The sequence below is a fragment of the Eschrichtius robustus genome, chromosome 5, assembly GCF_028021215.1.
Source record: "Eschrichtius robustus isolate mEscRob2 chromosome 5, mEscRob2.pri, whole genome shotgun sequence".
In the NCBI taxonomy this organism is placed as follows: domain Eukaryota; kingdom Metazoa; phylum Chordata; class Mammalia; order Artiodactyla; family Eschrichtiidae; genus Eschrichtius; species Eschrichtius robustus.
Genome location: NC_090828.1, coordinates 1,451,129 through 1,471,813, shown reverse-complemented (window position 1 = coordinate 1,471,813; position 20,685 = coordinate 1,451,129). Strand labels below are relative to the sequence as shown.

General features: G+C 51.1%; 1 protein-coding gene across 5 annotated transcripts in view; it reads right to left on the bottom strand.

Annotated features, from left to right (window-relative positions):
• The window catches only part of NDUFA10 (NADH:ubiquinone oxidoreductase subunit A10), a 63,398-nt gene extending 43,019 nt beyond the window's left edge, over positions 1-20,379 (bottom strand). For all 5 annotated transcript variants that reach the window (XM_068544105.1, XM_068544106.1, XM_068544109.1 and 2 more), the window contains exons 1-8: positions 20,242-20,379; positions 16,445-16,613; positions 15,484-15,699; positions 14,506-14,592; positions 12,445-12,566; positions 10,434-10,513; positions 6,541-6,595; positions 4,518-4,603 (exon numbers count right to left, since the gene is read on the bottom strand). In XM_068544105.1, the coding sequence (XP_068400206.1) occupies positions 4,518-4,603; positions 6,541-6,595; positions 10,434-10,513; positions 12,445-12,566; positions 14,506-14,592; positions 15,484-15,699; positions 16,445-16,613; positions 20,242-20,316 (890 nt within the window). In that variant the 5' untranslated portion in view covers positions 20,317-20,379. The remainder of the gene's footprint in view (positions 1-4,517; positions 4,604-6,540; positions 6,596-10,433; positions 10,514-12,444; positions 12,567-14,505; positions 14,593-15,483; positions 15,700-16,444; positions 16,614-20,241) is intronic.
• Positions 20,380-20,685: the final 306 nt, after the last annotated feature.

Here is a 20,685-nt window from a genome sequence, read left to right as displayed (position 1 = left end):
TTTTTTTAGACATAATGCTACTGCACACCTAATAGACTACAGTTTGGTGTAAACATAACTTTTATATGCGCTGGGAAACCAAAAAGTTCATGTGACTTGCTTTACTGTGAGACTTGCTTTACTGTGGTGGTCTGGAACCAACCTGCGTTATCTCTCAAGTCTGCCTGTAAAGATTTTTTTTTCTAAACAAGGTTCAGAACGAAATAGTACATAATATCATTTAGGTAAATTTACAAACACATATACATATGTAAGTATCTGACAAAAAACAAAGTCAACCACTAAGCTTTAAAAAACAAAGAGGGACTCCAGGTTCAGCTCCAACGAGGAAATAGCCTGGAAACCATCTCTCTAGTCCATACAACAAAGGAAGCTGAGAAAAATGAAAATCAATTGCTTGTCCTGGAATAACAGTAACAACAACATATGGGTGATTAGAGCACACAGAGAGTGGAATGAATGACAGCAACGCCATAAGGGATGGAGGGAAGAATCTGCCCCAGCCGTGAAGTGGTATCGCCACCTGAAAGCAGGCAGACGTGAACTGGAAACTACAACAACGATAACAAATTTTTACAGAGTACAACAGATGTGCTAAGAGAAAAGATAAACTGGAATCATACAGAATGCCCAATTAAAACCAGAAAAGGTAGAAAAAAGGGGCAGGGGAAGAAAACAAAGAACAAATGCAACAAATAGAAAATGATAACAAACGTGGTAAAAGCTAATCCAAATATATCAACAGCCACTTTAAATGTGAACTATCCAAATATACCAATTAAAAGATGGAGACTGACAGAGTTGATTAAAAAAATAAGACCAACTATATGCCGTCTATAAGAAACCCACCTGAAATCAATCCAAAGACTCAGGCTAAAAGTAAAGGGATGGAAAAAGATACACCATTCCTAGACTAAGTGAAAGCTGGAACAGATACATTAATTTCCGACAAAGCAGACTTCAGAACAAGAAAAGGATCAGGAATAAAGAGGGGCACTGTGTAAGGATAAAGAGATCAGCTGTCCAAGAAGACTTAACAATCCTAAACACGTATGCAACTTACAGAGCACCAAAATACAACGAGGCAAAAACGAGTAAAACTCAAAGGAGAAACAGACAAATCTGCCATTGTAGTTAAAGATTTCAACACTCTCCTTCAGGAACGGCCAGATCCAGCAAACAGAAAAGCAGTAAGGACATGGATGACCTGAACATCAGCACCAATCAGCGCAATCTCACTGACATTCGTAGAACACGCCATTTGACAACAGCAGAGTACACACTCTTCTCACGCGCAGCCAGAACACTATTCAAGACAGAAAACATTGCTGACCATATGAAACGTCTTAACAAAGGTAAAAGAGCAGAAAATCATACAAAGTATGTTCTAAGACCACTATGGAATTAAACTAGAGGGAAATTTATAGCATCGAATGCATATATTAGAAAAGAAGGAAGTCCCAAAATCAATCACCTAAGCTTCTACCTTAGGAAACTAGAAAGAAGAGCAATTGAAGCCTAAAGGAAACAGGTTAAAAAAAGTAGCAATAAAAATTGGAGTCGATGTCAATGAAACTGAAAGTAAGAAAACAACAGAGAAAATCAATAAAACAAAGAGCTGGTGCTTTAAAAAGATCAATAAACATGAAGAAAAAATTCACAAAGGACAAATAAATAGCCAATAAAAATACACCTGTTTGAAGTTCAGTGTTTATGAAATGCAAAAATAAAGCAAATGCTTTTCTTTGATATCAAAATCACAAGTTTTTGTTTGCTTCTTGTTTTAACTATTCTGTCTTAATAAGGGCTTTCAGAAGACCAGTTCAAGTGTGCAAGCTGGTACACATCTTCTGGAGAACAATTTCACAACACACCAATAGTTGCAAAATGTGTTCATGTAATCTGACCCGGTAATTCCACTTTTATACCTTAAGAAAGTAACCTGAAATGGAACAAAAATAAGTACACTATGCTCATTACTGTTATTACGATTATGAAGAAATGGAAATAACCCAAAAGACTGATATTAAAGAAACTGTAAATGGATTATGCCTGTATCTCAGAGGTCAACAACTTTTTCTGTAAAGGGCCAGATAGCAAATATTTCAGCCTGAGAGGGCTACGTACAGCTTCATATATGTACTTTTTCCTACAGCCTCTTAAAAAGGTAAGGACAGTTCTTAGCAGTTGAGGCCTGGGTGGGCCCACAGACCATGGTTTGCCAACCCCTGACTGGCATCAGTCAATGGGTTTATGCAGCATGAGCAGCCATTAAAACATCGAGTTTTAAACGTTTAACAAGATAGGGACAGGCTCATATTCGAAGTTACAATACAAAGACACAAGGCAAGGTAATTTTTATTTAGAAATATGTGAACACACCAACACTTTACAAAAGGCTGGAAGAGCCTGCATTAAACTCTGACACCGGCTCCTGTGGTGGCAGAACCGTAGGTGATCTGGCTCCGCCCTGGACTTCGGCTTCCTGACTCTCTTCTACGAGTGGCTGTGACTCTGGCCTCCAACCCTCTTGACCCCAGTCTCTTTGCAGTGCTCCTCCCCAGGTTAAACTCTTCATCATCACACTCACTCTCAGCTCTCCTGCCCTCGCTCACACCCACTGGGCAAACCCCGACCTCGTTCGCACGCAGAGCTCTGCCTCACCCCCGCTGTACCTCCACGACCATGTCCCCCCGTCCCCGGCCGCCGCCCACAGCTCCTTCCCCGACCGGTCCTCCCCACCGGCCTGGGCAGCGTTCTGGACCCTCTCCTCCCTCCTCAAACCTGCAGCACGGCCCCTCCCGCCCTCAAGGCCGCTCTGGGCTGACGACCCGTCTCCCACTTCACCATGAAGACAGAAGCCAGCTGAAGAGAAGCTCCAGGTGCGCGTGGCTCAGACCCACCTCCCTAAGCCCCGCCCTGTCCCCGGCCACCAGTGCACCAGCCCACGCCCTCCTCCGGGGCCTCTCCTGTCCTCTCGGCATCCATACCCCCAGCCCAGCCACAGGACCTCTCTCATTGGTACAAAACATGCGATTTCTTCCACCTTAAAACACACAACAAAAACCGTGAAAAATGAATAAAATTTTAAGTCTTAGTTTTAACAACTAAATCAATAGGTTCAAAAGGAAAAATTATTCGCTTTCAAGCACAGGATATGGAAAACTAATGGCAGTCCATTTTCCATACATGCTCATATTAGGATGCGTCCAAGTGGAAAAAAACAAGTGCGTTTGCTGTTGAGAGAAAACCTGACCTAGCAAAGTGCCCTGCACCGCGGAAGGCCAGCGGACCAGCTCCGCGGCGCTCACCCGATGGGCTGCCTGCAGAGCGGTCACCCAGGCAGAAGGCCACGCGAGGGTCACACAGACGTCTGTTCCCCAACACTGACCCAGCCCCGCCGCCGCCTGAGCCCGGGTGCCAGCAGCGCAGGCCGATGCGAGCCTCCGCCAGGCCCCCGCCCCGGGGCACAACGGGGGTCGGCTCCCCGGGTCCCTCCAGCACAGGGGCAGTCACCTATGCTCACAGCAAAGGGACGTTTCCTGGGTCGGAGCTGACTTCTCTGCCTGGAACGCTTCTGCAGAAGCACAGCTCGTAGGCCTCCAGAACTTGCCCATTGCTGCGAGCAGATCAGGCCTGCACCGCCGTCTCCCTGGGCTGGAGCACCAAGCCCCCCACGCACCAGGGACAGTGTGACCACGGTGAGCACGTGCCTCCTTGCTGGGAGGCTGGGACCCGAGTAGGTACTAAAGCAGAGGGCGCTGTGGGACCAGCACCCAGCACAAGTTCTGCGCACTGAGTGTCTAATGGGCTTTCTGGGCAAAATACTGCCCACGTGTTACTGCATCTCTCATGAACAAAGTAGCTCACTCAGCATGTCCCCTTCTGCCGTGGCCTCCCCTCCGTGGCCTCCCCCACCTCCACGTTCACCACGGCCTCCCCCACCTCCACGTTCACCACGGCCTCCCCTCCCCTCCACGTTCACCACGGCCTCCCTGGCTCCAGCCACAGCGGCGCCTGTCTCAGGACCTCTCCACCCGCTGGCATCCCTGCCCCGCGCTCACCCGAGACACTGCGGGGCCCAGTCCTCGCACACTCGGGGCTCCTCAGAAGAGAGGCCTCCAAGCCTTCCCCAGAGCGCCCTCTGTCACTCACCCCAGCCACCCGCTGCCCCATTCCTCAGGGCTACCTTTCTCCCCGGCCTTTAGCACCCATATGGCTCTACTGAATCAGTGACAGCAGGACTTTTATTAGACACTATATTCCCTAAATCTGGAACGCTGCCTGGCACAGGGTGCAAGCAAAATATTTGTTGAATTAATAATGGCAATCAATCAATTCACTGTCAGATCAGAGAAAGCCAGAGCCTGTTTGGAAGGGAATAGGAAATACGCCTCAGTATCTGGCAACCTGCAACACAGTTACTCCAAAATTCTGTAAGTTCCTACAGCAGGCAACGCGCCACGCTGGAACCAGCCCCACCCCATCCCGGCAACGCCCAGCTCCGGCAGACTCACCGCGTCCTCAGACTGTGGAAAGTGCGGTCGTCCTGGTCCAGCCACGGGCCTTTCTCGTACTTCAGATACTCAATATCCTCGATCACCTGGACAGAGGAATTTAATGAGACAACATTCAGTGCATGACAAACCACAAATACCTGGCAGGGAGAATCGCACCGTGAAAGTCAAAAAGAAAGGAAGTTGGGCAGACAGCCTTCTGTGAAGTGGGGGCCGCGTGACGACGCCCAGTGTGGGCACCTGGCCCAGCTGACACCGGGGTGCTGTGGAAACCACCTGGCAGGCTGGGAGAAAAGGAGCAGGTGCAGAAGAATCAAGATGAGGGAGGAAAATCATCATTCCTCACAGACTCCCCATTTCCCCCCATGTAACTTTATTCCAGAAGGCAAGATTCAGCCACTCAAAACAACAACAGGACAAGGCAATAAATGCACTTCCTAGAGAGCTCCAATAATCCAAGTTCCTCAGCCCCAAAGCCTGCGGTCTGTACAGCCTGACCTCCCAGCGGGGTAGCCTTTCCAGATGCATTCTCCCCCAAAACACACCAAACTTGGGGACCTCTCTTTAGCTTTCAAGAATTGGAGCACATTCAGTTATGAACACAAATAATAACCCAGTCTCAGAGAAAATGTATTACTCTTCTGCTCAGGCACATGCCATGGAAACAGTCTGTCAAAGGAATAAAAATTACCTAAAGACAAACAAAAATCAACATCGCAGAAAAAGAAGGCTGGATGGAAATGAAATGCAACTCAATTGGTCCAAGTAGAAAGAACCAAGCCTAGAAGAACTGCCAGGGCTGGGCCCAGAGCCGGACTTGACTGCGGGTCTCCCGTCCTGGAGCAGAGAGGCCTCTCCCCTCCACCTCTCTCCCCCTCTCTCCCCAAAGCCAGGAGGCAGCTGAGGGCTGTGCTGTCATTCAAGCAGCCGACCGCTTTGCAAAGCTGTCTGTCTGCTGTCTGTCAGCTTTCTGTCTGCTGTCACCACCTACACCCCAACCCCAGGTCATAAAACCTGCATTTTCTTCTAGATTTTTTACACCTTTTGTTTTGTGTTTTTAGTAATGTACGCTTAATACATAACATAAAACACGGGCCTTTCTTCTTTAACCTAACGGATGGTCATTTGCCTCAATACCGTTTAAGAAATAATCTATTTTCCTCTACTTTGTTTTTTATCATCCTTTAAGGCACTGACTTTTCCAAGCTAAAGTCACAAACGCACATGAGCACACGTGTGCACCTGTTTCTGGACGCTGTTCTGTTCCATTAAGCTATTTATTAATCCTTGTATTGATACCACAGTGCCTTAATTAACACACTTCTGTAATATGTTTTCATACTTGGGCAGGAAAACGTTATTCTTTCTCAGAACTTTTGGTTATCACTCACTAAGTTCTCCTGAGAGTCGCAGAGGCTGCCCTGACTTTCACAAACGCACCCACGAGTGTGGGGAAAGCCGGCGTCTTTACACAGCTGGCTGCTGAACAACATGCCCCACGCGGTCAAAAGCCCGAGTGCAACTTGCAGGCGGCCCTCCTCGTGCGTGGATAGTGGTCCCTGCACATCCGCGGTGCCCCGTAGCACCAGGGTGCTTATTACTGAAAACTGAAGACTGTGCAGTGCTGTAGGATTTACTACTGAAAAAAATCCACGTATGAGCGGACACGCACGGTTCAAACCCATGTAGTTCAAGGGTCAACAGTCTTAATAAGTCTTTCCTGTTAACTAATCCAACTTTCAATTTTACCAGCTGTTTAACAAAAATGTTAGTGCAGATAACCTAAGGTTCTTTGTACCTTCACCATTCCATAATTTTAAGATTCTAGAAGCTGAATAATTTAAAAGAAAATCAAAATCTCATGACCAGGGGAATGTGAAGGGTTGGCTCAGTACTTCTTTTAGATTATAAAACACAGACTCCTCTAAGACCAGTAGGAGCTGAACTCATTACCTGATTTATAAAAACCTTATACATGAATTAAATTTAAGAATAATTATAAATTTTTCAGCTGTTTTCTTACCTTTTCTGCATCTTGAGCTTCCCTTGCACTGTACTGTAAAACCTCGCATTTTTCACTGTAAGAGAAAACAAGATGACATTCATGTAAATTTTCCACGTGGACGTTACTGTACAAATGAATACATGACATCAAGGCTCCCACTCTAAATATCAACACTCTACACTCTATGAACTGGCTCCCAGGGCATGACCAGCTAAGGAGGGAAAGTCAGAAGCAGGGACATGCTCGAGGCTGGACGGTGACAGCTGCAGGTCTGTTTCCGGACTTCCCCTCTGACTGGACCGCCCCCCACTGCATGGGCGTGAGGCCAGCGTCTACAGGGGGCAGGGACACGAGTCATCTCTGCTGCCGCACAAACCATCTCCAGCTGCAGCACTCGCTACAGGAAGGTACAGGGGAGCCCGGGCCTGAGTGGGACGGACGCACAGAGAGCAGCTAAGTGGTGTTTGGGGGGTGGGGGTCGCGGAGCCAGAGGGGGGACGGGAGGGGCACGTTACTTGAGCTGCTGGAATTTCGGAGACAAATGCAACCCTCAAAGTAACCTGTTTCAACCAAACTACGCAACAGGACAGCAGCAACGCGGTTCCCTTCGTCCAGGTCCCTAGTCTGGACACTGAAAAGTCACGCTGGGTCCCAAAAAGGGGGACAGTGGCGTGAGCTTCCTGCACTTCTGCCCATGTCCTCACCACATCTACTGCTGTCTGGAGACCTGGCTGCCCACCAGGCGAAGCCTGAAACCCGCCTCCTAGTCCGTGTGGCCCTGCCTCCGCCACCGCCTCCGGACCAACCCGAGGGACGCTTCAGAGAGGCCCGCTGGAGAGCCTGTCTCTGCGGAAATGTTCGACCCCCCCCGCCCCCCGCGCCCGCTTCCAGGAGGGTACAGCAGAAAGGCGAGGCTGGACCACCGCTCCCGTGAACTGGGGGCGTCTTCTCATTCAGGCGTCTTTACACCAGAGTGCCCCCTACTGACGGGAGCTGCATCTACACCAGGGTCAACACTCCAAGAAGACACGGCCCCGCCCCACCCGTGCGTGTGCCCACATCCAGCTCCTACGATACGAACCACTGGAAGCAGGGCTCCACGCAACCTTCCTGCAAAGCGGTTCCAGGCGGGCAGCCCGGCGCCTGTGCAGTGTCGGGCGGCAGCGCACAGGACGGCCCGTAACGCCGTCATGAACAGCGTGGAGCTTCCTCTTTCCAGGTGCATAAACGCATCACCTCAAAATACACGTGTTCTGAAGTCACAGTCCCGCGCTCCATGTGTCGCGTGAGAAGCAAACAAACATCAACAAAAAGCCCCTCTCCCTTATTTCCTCTGGTTTGCTCACTGCTTATCAAAGTAGAAGCCAGCGTTCGGGCCTGAGGGGCCCGACTGGGGCTGAGTCTGCCAGGAGAGAGACGGACACAGAAGGACAGCAGCGCAGCCTCTCGGAGTGGAGGCCTGACTCCATGCCCCAAGGTTCGGCTCCACACACAGAGCCAGACCCTTGGCTGCACTTTCCCCTTTCAGGTGGCTGAGGCTGGGGACAAAGAGAGAAAGAAGCCAACCTGGGAATCTGGGAAGTCCACACGGCAGAAACAGAGGTCCGTTTCACAACGCACAGTAGGTCTAACACTCCCGAGCGGCTCTGACCTAACTAAGCCCGTGGCACTTTAAAACATCCAGACTCAGCCCAACCTGCGAAGACGCCAGAGAAGCCTCTCCCTCCAAAGTGCGATCTGCTTCTTAGGTGAGGGGCCCTGACACGAGGAACCAGCAGAGGCCGCAAAGGCCCCGGTGTAAACGACCGGCGCACCTCACGCCCTCAGGGGCACCTCCCAACGAGGGCCCCGCACACCACAACGCAGGAAGCTCACCCCACCCGCGAGGTTTCTCAGGATGAGGTGCAGGTAATGACGCTGCCGAGAAAGCTGCCGTTCCAAGCCCGGGAATCAGCTGGAAGGCACAACATCTGCGCTGTTACGGTGACACCACCAAGCTCCCCAGACTGACCCCGGCGGGGTGACCCAGCATGCGGCACCACCGTCCAGCGGAGACCGAGAGCCAGTAAAAACCCACCCTTAGGAAATACCAGTCCATCACCAGCGAGCCACGGCTTCCAAACCGCGCGGCGACCCACAAGGCCCGCACCCGACCACCGAGGCAGGGATGTGAAAACAGAGCTGAACGTCTGACCGTCTGCCCTGATCGGTGAGGGTGTGAAAAACCGTTCGCTCCACGCTGGGATTCAGCAGTCACCAGAGGGCAACGTGCTGGGCTGGGTTCAGCAGCTGAGGAGGAAGCTGTCCGATCTCCAGCACGACGGAGAGCGGCCCCTCGGGAGCGCTGAACCTTGGAGAAGACGCCACGAACTGACTCCCAACGCAGCTCAAGGACGCAGCGCCCAATGAAGCAATGGATACTTAGAATCATTGCTAAGCCTTTCATGATCAGGAAGCCCTGAGGGTAAGTTCTGGAAAATAACTGCCAAGTACAAGAAAAATCCCACCCCATCTGCAAGTTCAATGTAGCCTTTACTCTCCTGATGTTACAGCTCAAAGTCCTGTTTGAGAACTTGCCGGGCAGCCTTGTCTCGGTGGTGGTTTTGTAGCCAGAAGATCTCCAAGAGGAATCTTTGGAACTGAAATCCTAGGGTCAACTATCTCTGTTTATTCTCATAGCTCTATATATTCCCCTTGACAAGATTTACAAAACTGACTTTTTTCCTGCACTTCTGGCCTTGAAAATAGAGCAGTACGACCTACAGTCCGCCCTGTTGTCTCCACTGCCTATGAGAGAAACGCTTATCACAAGCAAGCAGGGATACTATAAGCCTCAACGCTCACAGCTAAAAAAATTACATTCCAATTTAAAATCAAACTTTTCTTCCAAAACTGCGAGACATTACTTTGTTTTTATTCACAATTTTATAGTTACTTTGAAATTTTAAACAACAAGAGCATAATATTTTAAGGTATCAAAAGAGGCTTACGTTTTCTAAAAATCTGAGAAATACTACTAGAGACCTTCAGTAACAGCATTATTCAAACATCCTAATTTTAGTTGGACTTGAGTGACAGTAGAAAATGACCCCTTCCACATGACACACACGCGGACCACAGAATGACCATCTAGAGAGAGTGGATGAAACCACGAATCCCTCGGTGCTTTCAATAAAGAAAGGAGGGAGAGAAGAAACCAAATGGGAAAAAGGTCTGGTGGTGTTTTCATTTAACCCAGACCCCACTTAAGAACATCGTTCACAAGTATGTACAGACGCGGCTGACCTTTCCCCAATTTTGTGGGGACTCACTGAGCACCTCCAGGCAAGCCTTCCAGGTGATGAACATGACCGTTCAGCTGCCACCTAGCGTGAATACATGAGTTCCCTAACCCTAAAACCTGTCACAGAATACAGCTGCAGCTCACTTCCAGCATCAAAATATTCTAAAAACACAACAAAAAAATGTCTTGGCAAAATAAGCAAACCAAAAAACACAAATCAACCCCAAACCTACTAACTCAAACTGAAATATCTGCTGTCATTGTTGCTTATAAACGTCAGACTAAAACTCCCCAGACGACATCCACTGGAATCAACAAGAGTGCGCCCCTGGGCTGGTGGGGCCTAAGGAACTGCACGTGTGGAGTTCTGTCGGATAAATCCTTGCGACTTCCCTGGCGGCCCAGTGGTTAAGACCTCCTCTACCAATGCAGGGGGTGCAGGTTTGACTCCTGGTCAGGGAGCTAAGGTCCCACATGCCTCGAGGCCAAAAAACCAAAACATAAAACAGAAGCAATACTGTAACAAATTTAATAAAGACTTTAAAAATGGTCCACATCAAAAACATCTAAAAAAATTAAATTAAATTAAATTAAATCAATCAATCAATCCACCGTGCCCTGGGCTCACCTCATCTCGGGAAGGAAGGTCCTCTTATAGGCATTCTCGATGTCCTGAAGGTAGGCGGAGGTGATCTTCATCTCACGTGGCTAAACAAAAGCAGAGAAGTGCGATACGTTTGGACTTTTCTTGTTCCCGTGCTTATGGAAAACGTGAGACAATCAACGAACAGCTTTCCTAGAACGAGTCAGGCTGGGCGCTCTAGGAACCATGGGGTGATGGGAGGGGCTTCGGTACTGGTCAGAACCGTTCTCATTCCGCCGCAGAGAGCACGGAAGCTTGCCCAGGTGAACGTACGGCATGACCTTTCTTTCACAGACTCTAAGAGGTGGACTTAGAACAGGAACAGGAAGAACCCCCTTTACAGTTACGGCCCCCGCCTCCCATCTGGGCCGTGCCCGAGTGCGGGCGACGCAAGATGACACACCGCACAAGGGGACTGGCCCACTCCCCCCACCGACCCACAGTGCCCGCCTCCGTTGACAACTCTCTGCCCACCCCGCTTTTCTACCACTCACCCCCACCTCTCCCGCTTTTTCCATCTCCACTTCCCTTTCATAAGACATTTGCCAATTTCAGAAACGTAAAACTCCAATTATGAGTGGCAAGTTTCCATACTGAAAACATCTCACGGTTTAGCAACGCTAAAGGCTAAGTTATCTGTCAGCCTGTTTGATTTTCTTCATGGCATTTGCCTTTATTTCCCGTACTTCTTATTTACTTCCTTGTTTACTATTAGTCTCCCCACTAGAATATAAGAACACACGTCTATTAATGACATAATGTTCCTTTGATAAAATGTCTCCTTTACTTAAACGCAGTGGTAATTTTAGCTGGTGACAGTATTCATCGAATACTGGAAAAATAAAAATGTTCACAGCTCTAAGTTGTTCCTCAAGATGGTTTCTAAAATATTGCTATCCAGATATCAAAAGAGTTATCTAGAGAATTCTAAGTATATATCTTCATATTTCTCAATAAACGTCACCCTAATAAGCAAAAGTGTTCAAAATTATTCCACTGAATGATAATACTTTTGACTTGTAGTTCCCTCCTTCCGCCGCTTGATGGAATATTCTCCAAAGTCTACATTACACATCACACTTAGGAGTAAACTCTTATACAGGTGCAGACTGGTAATCAACAGGGAGACATGGGTGTCACGTGTGTTCACTGCCAAATGAGCGAGGAGGGTGACCCGCAGCCTCTTTCAGTTGCAGCGAAGACGCCCGGAGCGTCTCTGCCACCCTGGCAAGGACCTGCCATCAGAGAGGCACTCACGGAGCACCCACGGGACTCCCAGCGCTGAGGACGGGCCCTGGGACGACAGATATACAGGCAAGCCTACCTTTTCATCACAATGTCAAAAAGAGCATTTCCTCCCAGGAAAAAATACTCTAAGTAGGAGGGATCTTTCCAAATAAGAACTAGTCAAAAGGGCAAAGACGGGCCTTGTTAACCTGCATCCTGCATCACGCCCGCAGAGCCAACTTCAAATCGCAGGGTTTCGAGGCACCTGACTGTCTCAACGCCCCTAAGAGTAAATGAACGTGTGTGGAGATCATCGCTCTACCGCTTTAGGGTCACTGAGTAGGAAAAAGAGGAAGACAGGCCCGACATATGGGAGTGGTAAACTGAAAGGGTATTAGAAATTATTTTCAACTTGTAGGAAACAACAGGGCATGAAAAGCCCGTTAGAAAACAAAAAGGGAAGTCCTGTCAGGAGACGCACCCATCCTCAGAGTGGTTCAGGTGACCCAGGGCCAGGGGACAATGGCAGGATGGCAACAGGGACGGAGAGCACTGGAGGAGAGCTGTGAGTGACCGGGGCCTCCTTCAGTCGTCCATCGCACAAGTGCCCGCTCTCCCGGGGGGACCCATGTGCGTGCCCCCGTCCCTGTAGGGGCCATCAGGAACTCACAGCACCCCACTGTAAGTATCGGTGTGAAGCACTGATCTATTTTAAACGTAACGAGGACACATAAAGAGACAGTGGTCTCGGACTTAAAGGCTGAGTTACGTTTCCCTTCTTCTGGATCCGGCTCTGGATCTCGGGAACGGGCACGTCGACGTAGATGACCACGTGAGGGGGCAGGTACTCGCAAATGGTGACCTTCTTCACCTCGTTGTAGTGGTCCACACCTGGCACGAGAGAGGCACCATCTGTCAGCCGACGGTCCACGGACAGCCCTCAGATGCACACTTCTCTTCAAATAAGAGGGCAAAGGTACACGCGGTTCTCAGAGCCACGTGTCAAGCTGCGAACCACGTTAACAGTCACGGCCGTTACCGCCGGCTGCACACGCGTGAGGCTGGCACACGGTGACCGCAGCACTCACAGCCACCCTGCTGGGCGGTGCTTCTCATGTCTACAGACCAAAAGAGTCAGGCCAGAGAAATGAGGCAACTTATACCAACAGTGGGATTTAAGCCCCAGCCTAAGAGCTTTCTAAAGGCCAGATCTGAAGTGTGCCTGGCCACATGTGAGGGGGCACCTTTACCTCTTCTCAGCCCGCTGCCCCTCCAGGTCCTCCTCGCTGGTGGCCCCATCGGCCCAGTTGGGTCCACCCTTCCTCTCCCCCAGAGCTGACCAGCCGGCTTGTCAATGCACGCCCCGTGCCCAGGTCCACCCAGCCCAGCAGGCTGCTCCACTGCCCGCCACGGGCCTCCCTCCCGCGGTGCTCCCTCCAACCCCGACTTCCTCCCAAGGGTCTCCTTTTCCTTGACTTGCCTTCCCTGAACGCACCCTTCAGATAAACAAATTCAAACCGAACCACATGCCTCCCGGACCTAAAACCCCTCAGGGGCTGCGCAGTACTTTCAGGAGAAACCTACGCGTCCCGGCCAAGGTGCCCGGCCTGCTAGCACGGCCCGGCCTGCCCCTCCGCCAGCGCCGGCCCCCTCCAGGCCGTGCCAGCGCCTGCTGCCCACAGAGCTCCTGTGGCGGCACCACCAACGGCTCAGCCAGGGCTCACTCCTCAGGGACGCTGCCCCCAACACCCCGTCTCCCGACTGGTCAGACGCTCTCGACACGCTCCCTCCGCACCCGGGGACCACGCCGCGCAGCCAGCAAGCGCGCTCACTGCAACCACGCATCCAGGCTGCTTTCCCACCCCTGCCCCCAGGATGGCGGGGGCCTGGTCTCACCGATCCTCACATCCCTCTCACCTAAGGCAGAGCCCGGCACACAGCGCGCACCCCGGCAAGGCTGGCTGGCTGGCCCTGAGGCTGTCCGAGTGTCTGCGTGACTCAGCGCCTGGCTCAGAAGCACGGGCTCCGGCTGCTCTCCGCACAGGCACCAGGACTGTGCAGACAGCAGGATGGGCCCGCAGACCAAGGGCGGCCCCCTCCCCGGTCAGCCTTGGCTGGCTTCGGTCTCCCCATTCAGGAACTGACCGCTCGTACTCTGCACTCCAGATCTAGCCACCTGCTGGATCCAGGAGACCAAGCTCGCCGTGAACATGCCCACAGGCTGAACGACCACACGGCCTTTCCACAGCCCTGTCCGGCACACGCCTAGCTCCAGACACCCCGGCCCCAACTGGACGGGCTCCCTCGCTCCTTGCGGCCAGGCTACTTTAGCCAGGAGCCTTTATTCTTGTCACTGGCCACTTGCCAGACTTTCAACAATCCCCCAACCCAGTGCTAGTGTCCCTAAAAGCACTAGACCAGCACGTGCAGGAGAGAAGGAAAGGACGAGAATGCTGCAGTCACAGGGGCCAGCAAAGAGGCGTGAGGGAGGCACGGGAACAGGACCGCTCCGTGAAGCTAGCCACAGGTCACAGAGCCACGTAGCTGTGCCACAAGGTGGCTGGAGAGCCAGGGAAGTTTCCTGGGAGGCTGTGTGGAGACTCGGCTTAAGCTATGCGTTCAGGATCCTGGACACCACTGTGCTTTCACAGGGAGAGACGAATTTAGGAAGGAAAGAGGGTGGAAGGAACTGGTTTTTCCTGTGGAATGGCGTTACTCATCTATTTAACACTTGTTCACAAAACGCATACTAACTGCAGGGTGAGTCTAGCAGGGTCTTTACCAGGTTACCCCAGGTGCCCGGGAAGGCCAGCCTGCCGGCCGGACTCACACTGCTTCCGGATGAAGCCTTGTCGGTACATCGCCTCCAAGAAGACAAAGTCACTGTAGATGGAGCGTTCCAACACCACACCTTGCCCTGTTTAAAAACATGGAAACAAAACTCAAAACTCAGGGCTTCCCTGGTGGCGCAGTGGTAGAGAGTCTGCCTGCCAATGCAGGGGATACGGGTTCGAGCCCTGGTCTGGGAAGATCCCACATGCCGCGGAGCAACTAGGCCCATGGGCCACAACTACTGAGCCTGCACGTCTGGAGCCTGTGCCCTGCAACAAGAGAGGCCGCGACAGTGGGGGGGCCCTCGCACCGCGATGAACAGTGGCCCCGCTTGCCGCAGCTAGAGAAAGCCCTCACACGAAACGAAGACCCAACACAGCCAAAAATAAATAAATAAATAAATAAATAAATAAATAAATAAATAAATAAAATCCTTCCCTCTACTTTAAAAAAAAAAAAAAAAATCAAAACTCAGATAGTAATTAAAGCAATGAAAACTAGCCCCTTCATTTTAGAAAGGGAAAAAATTATTTACAATTCCATTTCCAAACCAAATATTTTCAAAAGAACATACATGCACTTCTAAGTGCGAAATCATTTTCAAAACTACAATACTTTTTTGGTTTTGGCGATACAATGTTCTGTTTCATTCTTTCAGCCCTGACGAAAGCATCCGGCTACTAGAGAAAGGGATTTTGTTTTTGAACCATAGGTCCTGCCCCGCATTCCACCCCCCGCCGATGTCCACTGCAACCCTGCCCCCATCCCAGCTGCTCAGTAAGACGCCAGGGCGTCCACCCCACGCCCACCACCACGGATCTCAGAGAATCCATGATCTTATTGGAAAGCCAGAGCTTGCCTCATCAAATACCCTTTAAAAAAAGTTCTAATGAGCGGCAATCTAAAACGACTGCATTTCAGAAAAGGGTTCAAGTGCAGCACATGCCCGACAGCTACCCGACCACAGATACTGCACCTGTGCTCAGCACGTGCTCCAAGGCGTCCGCGTACTGCAGGAGGCGACTGGCGTACAACCAGGACTGCAGGCGGTAGCTGTTGCCGTCGTTACTTTTCGGGTCATCGTAGAACTTCTCCAAACTGCAGTTGCTGCTGAGCTGTATGTCCAGGGGTTTCCCATCCCCGGTGGTGCTGGCTGCGTAATGGATCCCCGCCTCGGGAAAGTGCTTCAGGCCTGAGGAGAGAAACAACCGGACAAAACGTGCTATGGGCACGGCGCATCCCACCAGCGAGCGGCGGAGGTGCACCTGCACACCATCGCTGAGGCCGGTCGGCGAAGACCTGGGGAAAGTTGCCCTGACACCTGTGTTCTTGGTGCGTGAAAGGGAGCACACGAGAGACGGAAGACGACATGTCTGAAGCACGTGTGTAAGGGCAGCATGAAGCTCCAGGGCTGCATGGCAGCATTTCCCACTGTACCGTCGTACGAACTCCCGCTGAGGAGAGCTGCCCCTGAGCGTGGGTGCCCGCCGCACGCCACTGGGCTTCGGCTTGTCAAATACTAGAGAAAGGCACGGGGACGACACGGGCTCCAGAGTCGGGAAACGGGGTGGACGCCTGGCCCTACACTAAGCAGCCTGTGACCCAGCTTCTTACTGAGGTTGCCCGTTCATAAGTGAGAGCAGAATGTCAGCTCTGTTTCACGGGCTGTTACACAGTTCAAATGAGACTGCTCCTGGGAAAGTGCTCTGCTTACACGGTCAAGATAAAGTCCCAATTCAAACTGACACCCAGCATGGACTTCTAAAATTTTCCAAACCTGAAGGACTAACAACAGCTTTTTCAGTAAATATTTCAAAAGTGTAAAATACCTACCTTAGGCGCAATTCTACCTACTCAATACTAAAGTAAAATCCAACTCAGATAAGTAACTGTATATGTGAGAAAATCGTGTTACTCTGCAGGACACAAGTTCATACCTAGCTTCTCTGCTATTTCTTCTGCAAGCTTGCCTTTCCCCGAACATATGTTGCCATCTACAGTTATCACTTTGCTCTTTTCTGTCAGCTTTGTGGTCGTTCTTTCACCAAGCAGGTATGCCAGCGGGCCGTACTGCAGCTTGCACTGGACACTTGTATGAATTCCTCCCTGAAAAACACACATCATACAACAGCACAGCGTAAGCATTCTGGTCACCGCAGGCATCAGCAGCTATTAGGTAAATATAAATGCCAAGAAGACCCTTGGTGACAAAACAGCCAACATCGACATCTGTATAACCTATTCGTTGAATTACTGCCTCTCAGCCCCACCCCCAACGTAAGTTCGCAAAGGCAGGGGATTGCCTGTTTTGATCACTGCTAAATCCTCAGGGCCTGGAACAGGACACACTTACCACGTTCAGTAAAAATTGGATGGATGGATGGATGGATGACAGAAAGGCAGGGAGGAGGGGGAGGGGGAGACAGAGCGGAAGGGGATAAAGAACATTTCTCTAGTGCAGGCTCCCGTCCTGAGCTCGGGAACGGGTTAGCTCATGCCTTTAAACAGCTCCTGATGTCTTAGATGTCCTGAAAAGACCTGAAAGCTAACAGACCTAAAACTGAAATTCAGCATCCACACCCCAAACCCCAATCTGCTCCCCTCACAAGCTCCCCATCCACCATCCACCAAGCAGAACAAAGACAAGAGTCACCTTTGATACCCTCCTCCTTCCTCCAACCCCATAATCACTCACAAAACCCTACTGATCCTAATCTTAAGTCTCTCTGGCCAGCGGCCCCTCCCTCCCCCCAGTGCACCGATTCTGCGGACATCCTCACATCTCTCGTCTGCAACGCAAATGCCTGCTCCATCTCCTGTCTCCAGTGTCCCAATCTACTCTCCACACTAAAACTCAAACAACCCCTATCCCGGAAAAACAAAACAAAAAAACACCACCGATCAGCCAGGGGAGGAGCTGGAATGACCCATGCAGTACTGGATTAGAGCTACAGACGTCAGTATGAACTCATGTTTAGTTGACTACAGATGCAGAGAGTCACGCAGAGAAATACTTATAGATATGGGTATACACACAGGTTAGTATAGTACGTTTCCTTGCTCTGTCTGCTGAGAGGACCTAGAAGCAACAACACTCCAAGATCAGTTACACGGAGTACCTAGGTCTTGGTTTCTAATGTCATTCTCCAGTAAAAGGCACAAGGGCTCCTCAGAGAAACGGCTGATTCTATCACTACCATCTTGCCGGGCCAGGTAGTAAGGAAGTGCTCCAACACACACCATGAGGGGCAGGTTACAGGGATACAGGAGCCACCTGAAAGAGCTCCCAATGGCCACAGCTGGAACAGTCTGAGCAACAAAGTAGAGCTTACTGAATTTTACCCCAAAATATAAAATAAATATACACAAGTCCATGCTGGTATAAATAAATAAATGTGGAGAAGAGACAAACCTCCCATAAAGAAGAATTCCAAACAATTTATGTGGCTACTCTGCCTTCCAGGGAGGGCGCGTAATCCCCCACTCCCTGTGTGCACGCAGTGACCCCCCCTCCAAAGAGGACACGCTGGAAACGGGGAAGAAAGAGCAACTTCACAGCAGAGACACTACCGCTACCTCAGCCAGGTGATTAAGGTCATCAGCGGTAAGTCATGCTCACAGTGTACCTTTCATATCATGTGATGAGAACAGCACTTTACCTCTGTGCTCTTCCTCCTAAGAACACACAGCCCCAGGCAAGTCACGAGAAAATATCAGACGAGTCCCACGGAGGGACAAACTACCCACCCAGTACTGCTCAAAACTGCCAAGGTCATCAGAAACAAGGAGAATCTGAGAAACCACCGCAACCAAGAGAAGCAAACAGGAGGAATGCTACATATCAAAATGTTCACAGAAGTAACACCTGCAACAACAAACAACTGGAACCACCCAAAGGTCCATCGACAGGAGACGAGGATAGTAAATGGCAGGATATCCTCTATATATTCCAAAACTCTCAAATCCCAACAACTGTGAATACCTAAGTTACTCAGCAGCAACTGTGTGTCATTCACTCATTCATTTATTCATTCAGCAACTGTTTATTAGATTCCCATACTATGCAGTCTTTTTTCTACACAATGGGGATACAGCAGTGAGCCAAAAAAATTCCATAGGATAACAAAACAAGTAATTACACAGCATACTAAGTAAGTGCCGTGAAGGGGCGGACAGTTTACGGGATGGGACGTACGTCAAAACGGGTGGTCACGGAACCCTCGCAGAAAGAGTGACAACTGAACGAAGACTGGACGGCAGTGAGGGAACTGGCCACGTGGCTACCTGGAAGAGCGTCTCCCTCTCGGGTGGGGGGAACAGTAAGTGCCAACGCCCTGAGGCAAGAGTACTGCAAGGATGAGCAAGGCCAGTGTAGCTGGTGCCAAGTGGACCGGATGGGGCAAGAGTAGCAGATGAGATAAGTGACGGGGTGTTAATCGTATGGGTATCCTGCACCCCAGAAATTAATCACTCTCTCCTCCAGGCTACCTCTGAGCCATGTGCAAACTGTTTCCCATCTGTATCCCCAACTTGAATATACCTCAGAGGTGGCACACAGCAGGGGCACAGTGACATGTGAATAAAGCAATCAACTATTCCCTGACTTCAAATCTTTGGAAAGTGCTTTTTTATGGTTATGACAGTCTTTCTATTATTTCCCACCCTCAGTCCCATTTTTCTGCTCTCTGGAATCACAGGGAATAAGTGATCTTTCATGACACATTTCCAACTCTTTCAATTATTCCAAGTAACAAGCTGTATACCCTTTTCAGCTTATTCATTTTTCTCTGGACCTACTGAAGTCCATCTACATCCCCTGCAGGGAGTAGCGTCCAGAGGTGAACACAGTCACAGGTGGGTCCATTTAGTGTGTGCCCGGCAGCTCCCTCTACTCTGGGGCCCTCACGTTCACTAATGCAGGGAAGTACGCTGGGCATTATAAAGACAATCACCTTTCCCTCTTCCATTCTGTCTCTCTTTCTTCTATTTTGCAGCCCGAGTTATCTCCTGAAAGCATTTATACGACTTTTTAGTAAGACTATTACACTGTTCTGTTCAAAATCCTTGCTCATCAAAATCCTGAGCACAGAGGTCAAGTCCCTTCACAGTTCGACACCAACGCTGCTCCAGCCACTAGTACCCAAAGGAGCTGTGGTACAGTCACTGTCATAAAATAGTCTTCCTAAGGTTTCCAGCCACAGTTCATTTGCTTGTCTTGCTGCATCCGCGTACAATGTCATTCCACTGTCTCGACCATAGGAAGTTCTCCTAATCCTTCCAGATCTAACCTGAATGCCTTCTGCCATTTCTGCTCAACGTCACATCGCCCCTTACTTGGCCCTTGACAGCGCTGCCACATGAATGAATGAATGAATGAATGAATGAATGAATGAGCGAGCGCCCCCAGGCTCTCGGGGCTCGCCCACACCAGCTCATTCGTCTATCGCACAACCGCACTGGGTAATGATATCTGCAACCTGGCCTCCCCAAGCAGGGCGGCCAGGCCGCCCATTCCCCTCCGGGCCCCACGTCTGCTCGGAGCTGAGAGAAAACGGCCTGGAGAAGCTCGCGGCGGCCCTTCCGAGGCCTGCCCTCGCGACTCAGGACCAAACACTCCAGGGGACAGTGGGATCCCCCCGAGAATGACCCCGGGAGGCCCCGGGAGGTGAGGAAGGGGCGACGCCAGGAGGACAAGCCAGGTCCCACCCGCGGCCCCCGCCCGCCGCCGCCTCACCACGCGCTGGACGACCGCCGCGAGGCCCCGAGAGGTCGCGGACACGGGGACCAGTCTCAGCAGCCTCAAGGCCATGGCTCCGCGGTCAGCACCGGCTCAAGGACCCGAGGGGACGCAGTCGCGACGGGGCCCCTCCCGCGACCGGCGCGCTACAGTGACGTCACGGCCGGGATGCCCGCGCCGCGCCTGTCGGGAACTTCCGGGCGGCGGACGCAGGCGCGCAGAGCGCAGTCGGGGCTGATTTACCTCGGGTCCGCCTTGGCGTCCGCCTCCTCCGGACCTTGTCGTGCCCGCCCGCCGCCCGGGCTCCAAGGGGAGGGCCTCCCGCCGCCCGGGCTCCAGGGGGAGGCCTGCCCACTGCCCGGTTTTGAGGGCGCGCAGTGCGGGGAGCCGAGGCCGCCCCGGACCTCGTAGTTACTGCTGCAGCACATCCCGCGTCCAGGA